The 12,685-nt window shown below is 39.8% G+C and overlaps 1 protein-coding gene across 5 annotated transcripts in view; it reads right to left on the bottom strand.

Moving 5' to 3' along the window:
- Window positions 1-518: 518 nt before the first annotated feature.
- The window catches only part of LOC137637288 (ketosamine-3-kinase-like), a 65,816-nt gene continuing 53,649 nt past the window's right edge, over window positions 519-12,685 (bottom strand). For 3 of the 5 annotated variants that reach the window (XM_068369535.1, XM_068369536.1, XM_068369538.1), the window contains exons 5-6: window positions 11,807-11,931; window positions 595-2,175 (exon numbers count right to left, since the gene is read on the bottom strand). In XM_068369535.1, the coding sequence (XP_068225636.1) occupies window positions 11,910-11,931 (22 nt within the window). In that variant the 3' untranslated portion in view covers window positions 595-2,175; window positions 11,807-11,909. Of the gene's footprint in view, window positions 2,176-11,806; window positions 11,932-12,685 lie in introns of all 5 variants that reach the window. The other 2 variants (XM_068369534.1, XM_068369537.1) reach the window with 2 other exon arrangements.

The following is a 12,685-nucleotide window of genomic DNA, read 5'->3' as shown; positions in this document are numbered from 1 at the left end:
AGTAGGTCTATGGCATCATTAACACTTTCAAACTGTTCTGCTCTCCCTTTGATTTCACTTAGCTCACAAAATTTAACTATGGGAGCACCGAAAGGTGATAGGATATGTAACGGCTCCTCATTTATCCTTCCCCTTAGAGGATTAGACTGGGAAAGGTCCATTCGGGGTGCAGATATCTATGGTTATCTTAGCATACGTCCCTGATTATACACAATATCTTCGGATAGTCGTTCCAGGGGTTAAAACCCTGTGATACCTGACGGTAATTCTCTTATCATATCACTCGCAGAAATATAGAGTAGAAAGTTGCTGGAGGGAACTTCCATCAGGACGACACGGCTCGAGCCCAAAAATGAATTTAAAGATAACAGTTCATAATAAAAATAGCTCTTATCTCTAGTTTCATTAGATCTTTGGAGAAAAATTAATTAACATGTAAATATGATAAGTAAAATCTATTCAAGGACCGTTAATAAACTTATCCTTGTCTGCCTCAAACTTGGGACCATAACGTTCCTTCTCAATAACGACAGTGTGCTGAAGCAGAAAATAAAAATACAAGCTTTCAATAGAAAGTTTAATCTTTCATCAGTCTACTTGAGCCAATCTCAATTTTGTCTTATTTTTCTGATCTCCCAAGGTACGAACAATTATGCTTCTAATAGCAATCGCCGTGACTGAGTAAGTCCCACCTTCGTTTGATGGATGGAACAATATGGAATTAAGATGGATCAATAATCAATACTTAACCCTTTTACCCCCAGGTTATTTGGAACTTTCCAACCCTTAACCCCCAGGCGTTATTTTCTTTTCAAGCACATTTTGCAGTATATTTTTGTCATAGAGAGGTCAGGTTGGTCTCATTCTCTTGGAAAATGCTTGAAGTTTCTCAAAAAATTATCAAAAATATGCAAAAAAAAAAATAAAAAAAGCATTCTTTTGCAAGGACGTACCGGTACGTCCATGGGGGTAAAGGGATGAGTTTTGTGAAACGTACCAGTACGTCCTTTGGGGGTAAAAGGGTTAAGGGATTTTGAATATCACACAGTGACAGGGTCAGCAAGAGGCACATTACTAAAGGACTGAGGGTTAGTACCGCATAGGAACAAATGTATATTTCTGAAGAAACAATTGATATTATGTCAAACTGTACAATATATGGAATTCAATAATACAGGTTTAACTGGTGTTCTGGGTAAAATTTCTATTTGAACAGTAATTACCAATATTTGCATCAATATGTGCACCCTAAGTGTTCACTGATAAGGACAAAGTACATTTATAGGCCCACTCTCCTAACCTACATCTTGACTCAAGATTGTACATTACTCCACAAATATAACATTACATATCTCTACTTTCAGATTCTGTACGTACTCTAATCTTTACATTATTCTTAATATAACCAGTCCTTAAATTTCCGATAAATGCTAGAAAACTGTTCTACACATTCCATTAAACAAATTTTAATAATCAATACTTCAAAATACAATTTTCCTGTTTAACCCAGATCACCAGAAATGTCTTAATTAAAGTCTTTTCTCAACCTCTATAACTAAATTGATTCTATTGGTCCTTATGATTTCACTGTATTGTTTGAGGTATGTAGAACAGAAACCCCTTATAATAATGCTTTAGCTGGATCTATTTTTACCAGCAATAGTTCAGGTGTGAAACTTCAATCTTTCTTTTCATCTCTGCAAACTTTTCACTATAGTCCATTTCTTTTAGCGAGGCAGATTTGCACCGATTCGCAGTGGTGCCATTTTAGCTCGGAAAAGTTTCCTGGTCGCTGATTGGTTAGAATGATCTTGTCCAACCAATCAGCGATCGGGAAACTTTTCCGAGCTAAAAGGGCACCGCTGTGAGTCTGTGCAAATCTGCCTCGCTAAAAGAAATGGACTATAGTATTACACTGATGAATAAAAGCCGATTATCATGATGGGGACATCGCGTCGACAAAACGCCACACCAAAGAACTCCAACATGAGAGAGAGAGTTTTGCCATAACTCGAAACTTGTTCTCTTGAGTAAGGCATCGTTCATACACCTCCTATCTTCATCGACATCCCTAAACGCACCACATCCTTGTAGCTATCACGACGGCTCAGCTTTTAAGTCATCGGTAACTTGCGGTTCTTCGTGCTACCTTTGAAATCGGCTTATCATCACTGCCTGTAAAAAAATATCTTGCTTTAATAATTTGAATATCTTGTAAATTTTATACTTGGGAGGCTACAAATATTATTCTATATCCTATCTCCTAAGGACTCTTAAGGATTCCTAAAAAGGATTTACAAATGTCCTTTTGCTTCCCTTCTATGAAATACTTATAAGTAATGGGCCTTTAAGAAAAATGGTGTCCATAGAAATCAAAATGAATTTGTTTCCACAACATTTTCCCTGAACTTTATTCCAAGTCTTGTGGAAAAAGTTAACACTTCATGATTCATTCAAGAATTTATTATTACATTGAATATTACTTTTCAAAATAATTAAACTAAACTTCCTAATACAGTTACATTTGACATATTGCTTTTTCTTTTAACAAAATCAAATCCTAAATCATAATAATTTACAGTATATGTACCTGGTAACAACAGCTTCCTCATTATCCCAGTTTGAAAAAGGAAATTTAATGTCTTTACCTTTTAAATTCAACTCCCACTGAAAAGTCTTCAAACCAGTTTACTTCGTTCTTAGATGACTGATAGAAAACAAAGTTGACAGTATATACACCTATATAACCATATCTTCCTTTATTATTAGACTAAAATTTTATTATGCATCTTTAGACAAGTGGCATGCATTTCTATTAATACATCTAGACTCATTTGGTCTATACAAACTAGTATTTAAAGTTTAAACGTTGTCTGCAATGCCATCTCAAACACATCTTTAAAATAATTTTTAGCAAGTTTATCATCATCATCTCCTACGCATATTAATGCTGTAGTGGTCTGCGGACTGTGGCCAGACGTAGGACGCAGACTGCTAGTGTCCGAGTGCCGACCACAATCGGTTTCACTACAGTGGAATACTCGGAAATCTGAGTAAAAAGTAAACAATCACGGATGAATTGGGCACTGGGCAGCACCCCTTGATTTTATACTGGGCAAGGGGACTCAGCTAGAAGCTCACTTCCCTATTGTTTCATGGCTTCCCAGTCTCTCTCCGCAGGGCTATCCACAGAGTCCTAAATAAGACTAAACATAAGTCTAACTTGAAACTAAAGTATTAGCCATCCATTCCGGTCAAGCCGGGAGCATAAAAAAGGATGCAATAACAAGGAATTAAGACACATGGTGTCTAATTTCCCGGGGCGGGGTAGACCCCGGGCCGGGAAATAAAGGTATATCCAATACCAATTCCTTTAGGGACTCCGGGGTAGTGAACTGTCATATATAATCATCATAGGAAATGTTATAAAATAATAGGGGGGCGGAACTGTAGCTAAGAACTGCCAATCGAACCCGGAGGGTTTCGTATAACATAAGCCAGAATGAAAAGTGAATATAAAATAGGGTGCACCGGGATCCAACTCTGTTGACCGGTGGCCAACCAGACTAGACAGAGACGAACCCGCCGGGCTACCCGGAGGACAAAGTCCATAAACACTTAACTACCCCCTCTAAAAGGAGGGAAGGCAACGGTCCCTTAGTGGAGGGGGGAGAAGCCTAGCCTCCCACCTAGCTAGAGGGGGAGCGTGGGGGAGGATCACGTGATACGAGGCAGCAGGGCTACCAACTGACGATCCCCAACCAGACAGATCAAACGGAGTAATGGCACAAATATTCATTATAATAATAATAATAGCGTTAAATTATATGAATAAACACACAGAAAATTTTTGGGCACGGCATGCAACATAATAATTAAATCACAAAAGACACACCTGATGGCTAAAAATAACATTGCCGCCTTAGCACGAAGGTCGGCAGCCATAACGATACGTAAATGATATCGGCCCAAAAATTGAACCACGAGGATTCTAAACGCTAAATAATGAATATTCACAATAACAAATAATATTTGATAATAAAAATAATACACATAGTAACACCGCAAGAGAAAATAAAAGCTCTCAAAAACAGGAGTACCAACTGTAGTGAAATCAAGCAAGATCGGTATGAACGAAGAGAATAAACTCCTATAATATAAATATTAAACGATCTAGGTTGCTCAAAACACAGTAAAACCCAGCTTGGTACTTAACTTAGACGGTGTCTCCTGGGAAACCGACGAAGAAGCCATAATTAAATGGAAGATAACCAAAAATCGAGAGCACAAGCAAAAATGCGGGTTACTTTACTCGTCGTGCTAAAAGGAGTTGGGTTCTGAGCGGATGCATTGTTAGTAGTACCGAGTGAGGTTGAACGGCTCTCCTCTATTGGGGTTCTCTGTCGTGGATTAATCTAAATAGTGCGGGACCTCTGGAATATACGCCCAATTTTATACCGACACCAATAGGTGAGCGAGCTAGTTAACCTAGCACTCCTTTACATTTTTTCTCTGGTATATTTAGCAGTAAATTACCTAAGAATAAGTGCTAAATGGAGCTTATTCACTGGGCGGCACAGGTTCGAGCCCAGAAAAGACAAAACTTCTACATATCTCAAGCTGTCTCCTTAATGTCCCCTCAAAAATGAATTTAACTTACAAGTTTTCTATTTAGACCTTGCAAAAATTATTCTTTATCAACAAATGCCATATGAATGATTGAATTCACACAAAAATCAAGCAGATTAGAAAGTTCATTCCGACATAAGTTCTTATTTTTTCCACAACGTATTTCATCATTCAAATGGAATAGTTTCTACACGCTGTGTCTAAGATAAAATTTTCTTCAGTGCAATGCTTCCAGAATCAATATTTAGGATATATATTTATTATAAAACTTATCAGCTTATTATAACAAACCAATTCATATATACTCAAATTTAATGATTTTCAAAGTAAGAAATTGTTTCACTCCTAATAAACATCGTTAGATTGGAATATATAGCCTCCTTAGAGTCCGTTGCTATAGGCCCAAAGAGGGGGCTTGGGTGCTCATGGAAAGAACCGTCGCTCCTATATCTCCGCGGAGAAATAGCCAATTAGAAGGCAACGGTACGAGTAAACTTAATAGTTTAAGCAATCGACGCATCGATTAACGAGCAAGAGTCTACAGCAACCCGAGGGCTGTAACAAGAAGTTGATAACCTCAATAGAAAAGACCCAGGATTGGGAACTAACCTATAGAACCTCAAATTGGGAACTAACCTATAGAACCTCAAATTGGGAACTAACCTATAGAACCTCAAATTAGGAACTAACCTATAGAACCTCAAATTGGGAACTAACCTATAGAACCTCAAATTGGGATCAAACCTATAGAACCTCAAATTAGGAACTAACCTATAGAACCTCAAATTGGGAACTAACCTATAGAACCTCAAATTGGGAACAAACCTATAGAACCTCAAATTAGGAACTAACCTATAGAACCTCAAATTGGGAACTAACCTATAGAACCTCAAATTGGGAACTAACCTATAGAACCTCAAATTGGGAACTAACCTATAGAACCTCAAATTAGGAACTAACCTATAGAACCTCAAATTGGGAACTAACCTATAGAACCTCAAATTAGGAACTAACCTATAGAGTTATCACCCATCTATCCACTCCACATCCTGAGAGGGGAATGGGCAAATTGATAAAAAAACAATAATCCTATTAGTGGTTATTTCCATGACGGGGCCTAGAAGAGCTTTCATAAAAGGGATTCCAAGGCCCAGCATACATAGAGAAGCCTCAAAAGTTGAAGGAGTAAGGCCTTTATGTTGATCTGTAGTTGAATTCACACACAGTCCGTAGAGAACCCACCTTAGGTTAGGTAAGGCAGTCTCAGATATAGAGGACAGAAAGGCATGTGCCCTAGAGGTACCGGCAGTGCCATGGGGTAACGGCATTGCCGTCAGCGTCCTATGTGCCCTAAGGTGCTGGTACAGACATCCACTCCCATAGACTAGTACTAGCCCCTCCGCCACTAACGGCAATGCCGTCAGGGGCAATGGTGCCTAGGGGTGGCGGAGATAACCGGCAAGGGTTTCCGCAGAGAACACCGTGCCATAGGTGACAGCAGTGTCGCCAGTGCGGCATTGCCGTAAGTAGCGACGTATAGCCGGTACAGGTACTATAGGATAGTGTGCCGATATGTGGTGGCAAAGCCGTTAAGTACCAGCACTGCCGTCAGTTTGACAGCTTACCCCCTCAGGGAGAAGCATGCTGGTGGCTGTGGAGGGTCAGATCCTAGAGGGAATCAAACCCCACGATCAACAAATGCAAACACACAGCAGCATAATAATAAAATTCATGCAATGTCAGTCCCAGAAAGGCCAGGATATAAAAGAGAGGTGACGGCATAGTGTAGCTATACCCATGCGCCATATGAGCGTTCCTTAACAATCCCCAGAACAGAGGCGACGGTAGGTATGTCAGGCTTAGAAAGAAATCTGGGTTCAATCCGAGGGTTATCCCAACAAGGGAGAGTCTCTAGACAGAGACACTCTAGGCTGCCGCACCCTGAATCCCAGGAAAGGTTAGAAAGACTCTAAAACAAATGCCACGCCGTCAGAGACGGCAAAGCCAGTATAAAATAAATATAGGATGCCGCAGGTCGATCGAGAAATCTCAGAGGCTAGGAAGTAACGGCAGTGCAGGGAAGTCGGCACACCGACAAGTTGAGATCACCCTTTGCAAAGGGGGGGCTCCAATGGATTGCCATTACAACGACATGGCTATCTCACCCAAACATAGATTTTTCCTGCGCCAAAATCCGTTTTTATGGTCTGTTCTCTTTAAAATGCTGTACAGTCTTACCTCTCGACACGAAAGAATCTGCTTACGAAATTTTCACAATCCGAAACGAGATGAAGAATTTTACGCCTCGCATTATGAAAAATGTTTCGGCCAACGAAAGGAGGTACAGTATTTGAGCCTAACCGTGTCCGAGACCAATTCTAAAATTCACGCACTGCCAGCCCATAAACTCGCCGCCATCCTCCAGCGCTTCCATTAGTTATCTCCCTACTCAAATGCTAGTTACCACCATAAGATCCTGCTCTCCTATTGGTCAGAATCTACTGTATTGTATCACATGCATCTACGCATTAGCGTTCCTATTTCTTTTCATTTCGGCAGCGGTATCGTACGCATTGACAGTGTTTGCAATTTCCCTTTAGTAATTATTGTACTGTATTGCGTGTGATATTACGTTAGTTTATTAGCCATGGGTCCCAAGAAAGTTGCTCTTGTACAGGGAGAGAAAAGGATGATGCTTTCGATGGAGACGAAGATGGAAATAATCAGGATATACGAGGCTGGCATGCGGTCAATTGTGATCGCAAAGGAACATGGTCGAAATCAGTCTACGACAGGAACGATCCAGAGTCACTTCAGGAAAATTTTAAGCAAGCAGAAACAAGATTTGGATGATTCTTTTTGAAGGAGGCTTTTGGTACTAACTATAGTCCATTCCTTTTATCGAGGCAGATTTGCACCGACTGGCAGCGGTGCCCTTTTAGCTTGGAAAATTTTCCTGATCGCTGATTGGTTAGAATTACCTCGTCCAACCAATCAGCGATCAGGCAACTTTTCCGAGCTAAAAGGGCACCGCTGTGAGTCGGTGCAAATCTGCATCACTAAAAGAAATGGACTATAGTGTTAGATTTAAAACGAAAGAAAAGTGGTTGTGATGAAAATACGAATTTGAATTTAGAAAATACAAAAAGAAAAAAAAAATAGAAAAAGTAAAAAAACATGAAACTTAATTTCAATTTTATCGTAAAGTAAAGTGTTAATATTTCCTGTCATTTATCAATTTGTTTCCTAAAATTAAGTGTTAATGTTTTCTGTCATTATTCTCTTTTGTAAAGAGGAAGGTCAAGGTTTGGGTGGATGGATGGAGTGAAGGAAGCTCTGGGTGATAGGAGGATAGACGTGAGAGAGGCAGGAGAGCGTGCTAGAAATGGGAATGAATGGCGAGCGATTGTGACGCAGTTCCGGTAGCCCCTGCTGCTACCTCCGGTGCCTTGGATGACCGTGGAGGTAGCAGCAGTAGGGGATTCAGCATTATGAAGCTTCATCTGTGGGGGATAACGGGGGAGGGTGGGCTGTGGCACCCTAGCAGTATCAGCTGAACTCGGTTGAGTCCTTTGTTAGGCTGGGAGGAACGTAGAGAGTAGAGGTCTCCTTTTTTGTTTTTGTTTCTTTTGTTGATGTCGGCTACCCCCTAAAATTGGGGGAAGTGCCTTGGTATATGTATGTATGTATGTAAAGTTAAGTGTTTATCTTTTCTGCCACTACTTAAAAGTTTTCTGGCGTTTGTCATCCTCCTCTACCGCCACGCCTCTTGGACATCCCCTCTCTCCAAAGGTAAGGTTATACATTTTTGTTACTGTATTTTCACCATTTGCTCTAATTATACATTTCTTTTACAGGTAACCAATGGTCAAGTTATTATATAATGATCCAAATAATTGTAGTCATTTGTTGAGTACTGTATATTGAAGTGTTTCCTTTTTATAATTGAATGTGGCGTTTTGTTGGTCTGGAATGAATTAGGCTAATTACAAGTTAAAGGCGACTCGCGAGACTATAAAAATCAAGTTACGAAAGCCACTACGGAACCAATTAATTTTGTGTTTTGAGGCAGTAGTTTTTCATTCTTGATTTTAAAAGAGAACACTTACTTTACACATCTGTAAACCACTTATTAAAATACAAAAACCTTAAACTACTACTAATTAAATGTTTATGACATTTTGTTCCTTTCATATTCATCTGCATCATAGCTGCAGTCCAAATACCTTGCTAAAAAGGGAACAGACAGATCTCCTGGCCTCAACACTTGTTCAAGAGTTAGAAAAGCATCTCTTCAGTGTACTGGCAGGGTGGGGGTTCCCTGCCATCGGTCAGCCATTTCCAACTACTGCCAACACAACACCTCCTTACGAGTTTTTTAAACTGCTGAGGTCCAGCTACGCTTAAATTGCTTCGACAACGAAGGTTTGCTTCAGAAGCAATGGACAGTTACAATGCACATAACATTGAGCTGGAGAATGGCCATATATACATATGATTAGTGCCTTGACCCCCCCCCCCCCTCAATCAACCCTTTTACCCCTAGGCTATTTGGAAATTTCCAACCCTTAACCCACAGGGGTTATTTTTTGTCAAGCACATTTTTCAGTGTATTTTTTCTAAATTGCTCTAACAGCCGTAATTTTTGTCATAGTGAGGTCAGGTTGGTCTCATTCTCTTGGAAAATGCCTGAAGTTTCTCAATAAATTATAAAAAATATGAAAAAAAAATGGAAATAGCAGTTTATTGCAAGTTCGTACCGGTACGTCCATAGGGGTAAAGGGATGAGTTTTGTGAAACGTACCAGTACGTCCTTTGGGGGTAATAGGGTTAAACTATAACCAGGGAGGCACACGCAATGGCTGCTCATGACTTAGTCCCCAAAACCCCATTCCTTTCTCATCACGATGGTGAGGTTACAAACACTACAAGAAATGATCGAACTTGAACTGAAATTATCACGGCAACCCCCTCCAGAAGATTTCCAGGCAGCGACATTTCAAAAACCCAACCAAAACAAGTTGTTAATTTAAGATTAACCCTTTTACCCCCAAAGGACGTACTGGTACGTTTCACAAAACACATCCCTTTACCCCCATGGACGTACCGGTACGTCCTTGAAAAAAACTGCTATTTACATTTTTTTTTGCATATTTTTGATAATTTTATGAGAAACTTCAGGCATTTTCTAAGAGAATGAGACCAACCTGACCTCTCTACGACAAAAATTAAGGCTATTAAAGCAATTTAAAAAAAGTATACTGCAAAATGTGCTTGAATAAAAATATCCCCAGGGGGTTAAGGGTTGGAAAATTCCAAATAGACTGGGGTTAAAAGGGTTAATTTAAGATTAAACAATTTTACAGCTCACTGAAATTCCATTAGAAATTTACCATTCCCACAATTTTGATTTCAAGCTTTTTTTTATTGAAGCTAATATGGGTCAAACTTTCTTTTAGTGGTAAATAGGACTATTTGCCTTTTCAAGCTTATAAATTCGAGAGAGAAACCTCTACACTCATACATACATACACACATACATATACCAAAACATTTCCCCAAGTTTTGGGGGGTAGCCGACATCAAACAAAAGAAACAAAAGTGCGGGGAGCAGTCACTCTCCCCCCAACTCCATCTCTTTGTCGGTGTCTCACAGGATGTAGATGCGGGAGAGCGGGTTCCCAACCCCCTCGTCCAGTCCCTTTTAGTCGCCTCTTACGACACGCAGGGATAACGTTGGCGCTATTCTAATTGTTTTTATGCCCCATCGGCCACAGGGGGCATACACTCAAACACTCATACCTTGGGAAATACCCACAGCTCCACTAATTAGTAAAATGCAGGAGATGAAAGTCACCTTAACAGAAAAAAACAAGCAATAGTGGAGATATTTTAAGACTATAATCAGTGTAGCTATTGACCCAAGAACCTTCAAGTAATGCCTACAGTAAACAACTCAATGAACTGATGGCACAATCCCCCAAAAGGAACATTGTTATTAGAAAAAAAAACATTGACCTAATATTAGCAATACTAGTTTGAGGTTGAAAACAAAAATAAAATGAACATTTCTAAGCTCAAATAGAAATCATTCAAGATTCATTTATCAAAATCAAGCTTTTAAGTATGACTTCTAAATAAAAATTTCCCACCTCTACATTCTTGATTATCCCCCAAACAAAAAGCGTATTTCCATATTTGTTATTAAAACTCCACTGTACATATTCAGTCAAGATAAGACTTTTCTACCTTTTACCAATAGGTTTGGAATATGGGTAGGAATAAATTTCTCCATTTTATAATCTTTTTCCCAGCTGGTTCCCATTTTTATACGGAGTATCCGTTGCAGATGAGCCGTTTCCATCTTTTTCTATTCTGCGCTTCTGGCCTCATCAATTCCCTTCTCCTGTAAGTCTCCTCTCACACAGTCCCTCCATCTCTTTCTTGGTCTCCCTCTTCTTCTTCTTCCCTGAACCTCCATCTCCATAGTATGTCTCCCAACGTGGTCCTCATCTCTCCTCATCAGGTGTCCATACCATCTCAGCCTCCCTTCCTGCACTTTCTTTGATATTTCCATCACCTTTGTCGACCCCCTTATGTAGTAATTTTTTATCCAATCCTCTCCATTTTCTGATGCTACTTACAAAAATTTTTAGACTAGTTTCTATAATAGCTGTACATTTTGAATCTATAACCCTGAACTTTTTTCGTGCTACTGTACTTTAGCGTGAAGTCTAACGCACTTTAGTAGGAGATCTACCTCCCGTTAGCACTTTAGCGTGAGGCCTACCTCCCGTGAGCCCTAACGATGACGGCTACCGCCGTTTAATCCTAACCTAACCTAACGGTATTCTTTTATATGAGCGGGGAGGGCGGGAGCAACAGGTCATGCGGTAGACCTCAGGTTTCACGTGGGTAGGCTACATATGGCGGTGGACCTCACGTTAAAGTAGCACCACTTTTTTAATCTTAAGGAGATACAATATTCACGCTAATTGATATATTTCCCGTCAGCATAGTGCTATTGACGCAGAACACACCTTCACAACGCTTAGTTTATCTTCCTGGCACTATACTCTCCTGTGCCATTTGGAATCAACATGAAAAACTTCATATGCAACCTCAAGTAAAATGGTTGCCCTACTGATACCAAAAAAAAATCACAAAAATCTCTTACCCTTTTAGTTGTAGCGAGTTGACGTTTGGTTGTAGCGAGTTGACGTTAATCATAACACAGCGGTGTTCACTTTATAAAAACCATGTGTGATTTAGCACAGAATTCATATCACCTTTCGACTAGACCTGAAAAACAAACTAACTTTTATATTATGTAATATATGAGTATTAAATATACTATGTAATAGTCTGCAGATCTATCAAAACAATTATAACATCAAAAAGCATATTTTGTCTTAAAACTTTAACATCTGGTTTTATCTGCAAACAGTTCTAATAATCTGAGTGTTTTTTTTATATTCTTAAAATAATATACAACCAAGTTAAAACTATTTCTACATAAGAAGAATAAATTTTAAGTAATATGTATTTTCCTAGCTATACATACATACATATACCAAGGCACTTCCCCCATTTTGGGGGGTAGCCGACATCAACAAATTAAACAAAACGAAAAAGGGGACCTCTCTTCTCTACGTTCCTCCCAGCCTAACAAGGGACTCAACCGAGTTCAGCTGGTACTGCTAGGGTGCCACAGCCCACCCTCCCACATTATCCCCCACAGATGAAGCTTCATAATGCTGAATCCCCTACTGCAGCTACCTCCGCGGTCATCTAAGGCATTGGAGGCAGCAGCAGGGCCTACCGGAACTGCGTCAAAATCGCTCGCCATTCATTCCTATTTCTAGCACGCTCTCTTGCCTCTCTCACATCTATCCTCCTATCACCCAGAGCTTCCTTCACTCCATCCATCCACCCAAACCTTGGCCTTCCTCTTGTACTTCTCCTAGCTATACTTACGAGGAATTTCCTTGGGATATCTTGGGTGTTAGACCCTGTACTGACCAGAATTTTCTGTAAGGCCTACCCAGTTCTCCCC

Source organism: Palaemon carinicauda, unplaced genomic scaffold (assembly GCF_036898095.1).
Source record: "Palaemon carinicauda isolate YSFRI2023 unplaced genomic scaffold, ASM3689809v2 scaffold632, whole genome shotgun sequence".
NCBI classification, from domain to species: domain Eukaryota; kingdom Metazoa; phylum Arthropoda; class Malacostraca; order Decapoda; family Palaemonidae; genus Palaemon; species Palaemon carinicauda.
This window is presented reverse-complemented; position numbering and strand designations above follow the sequence as displayed.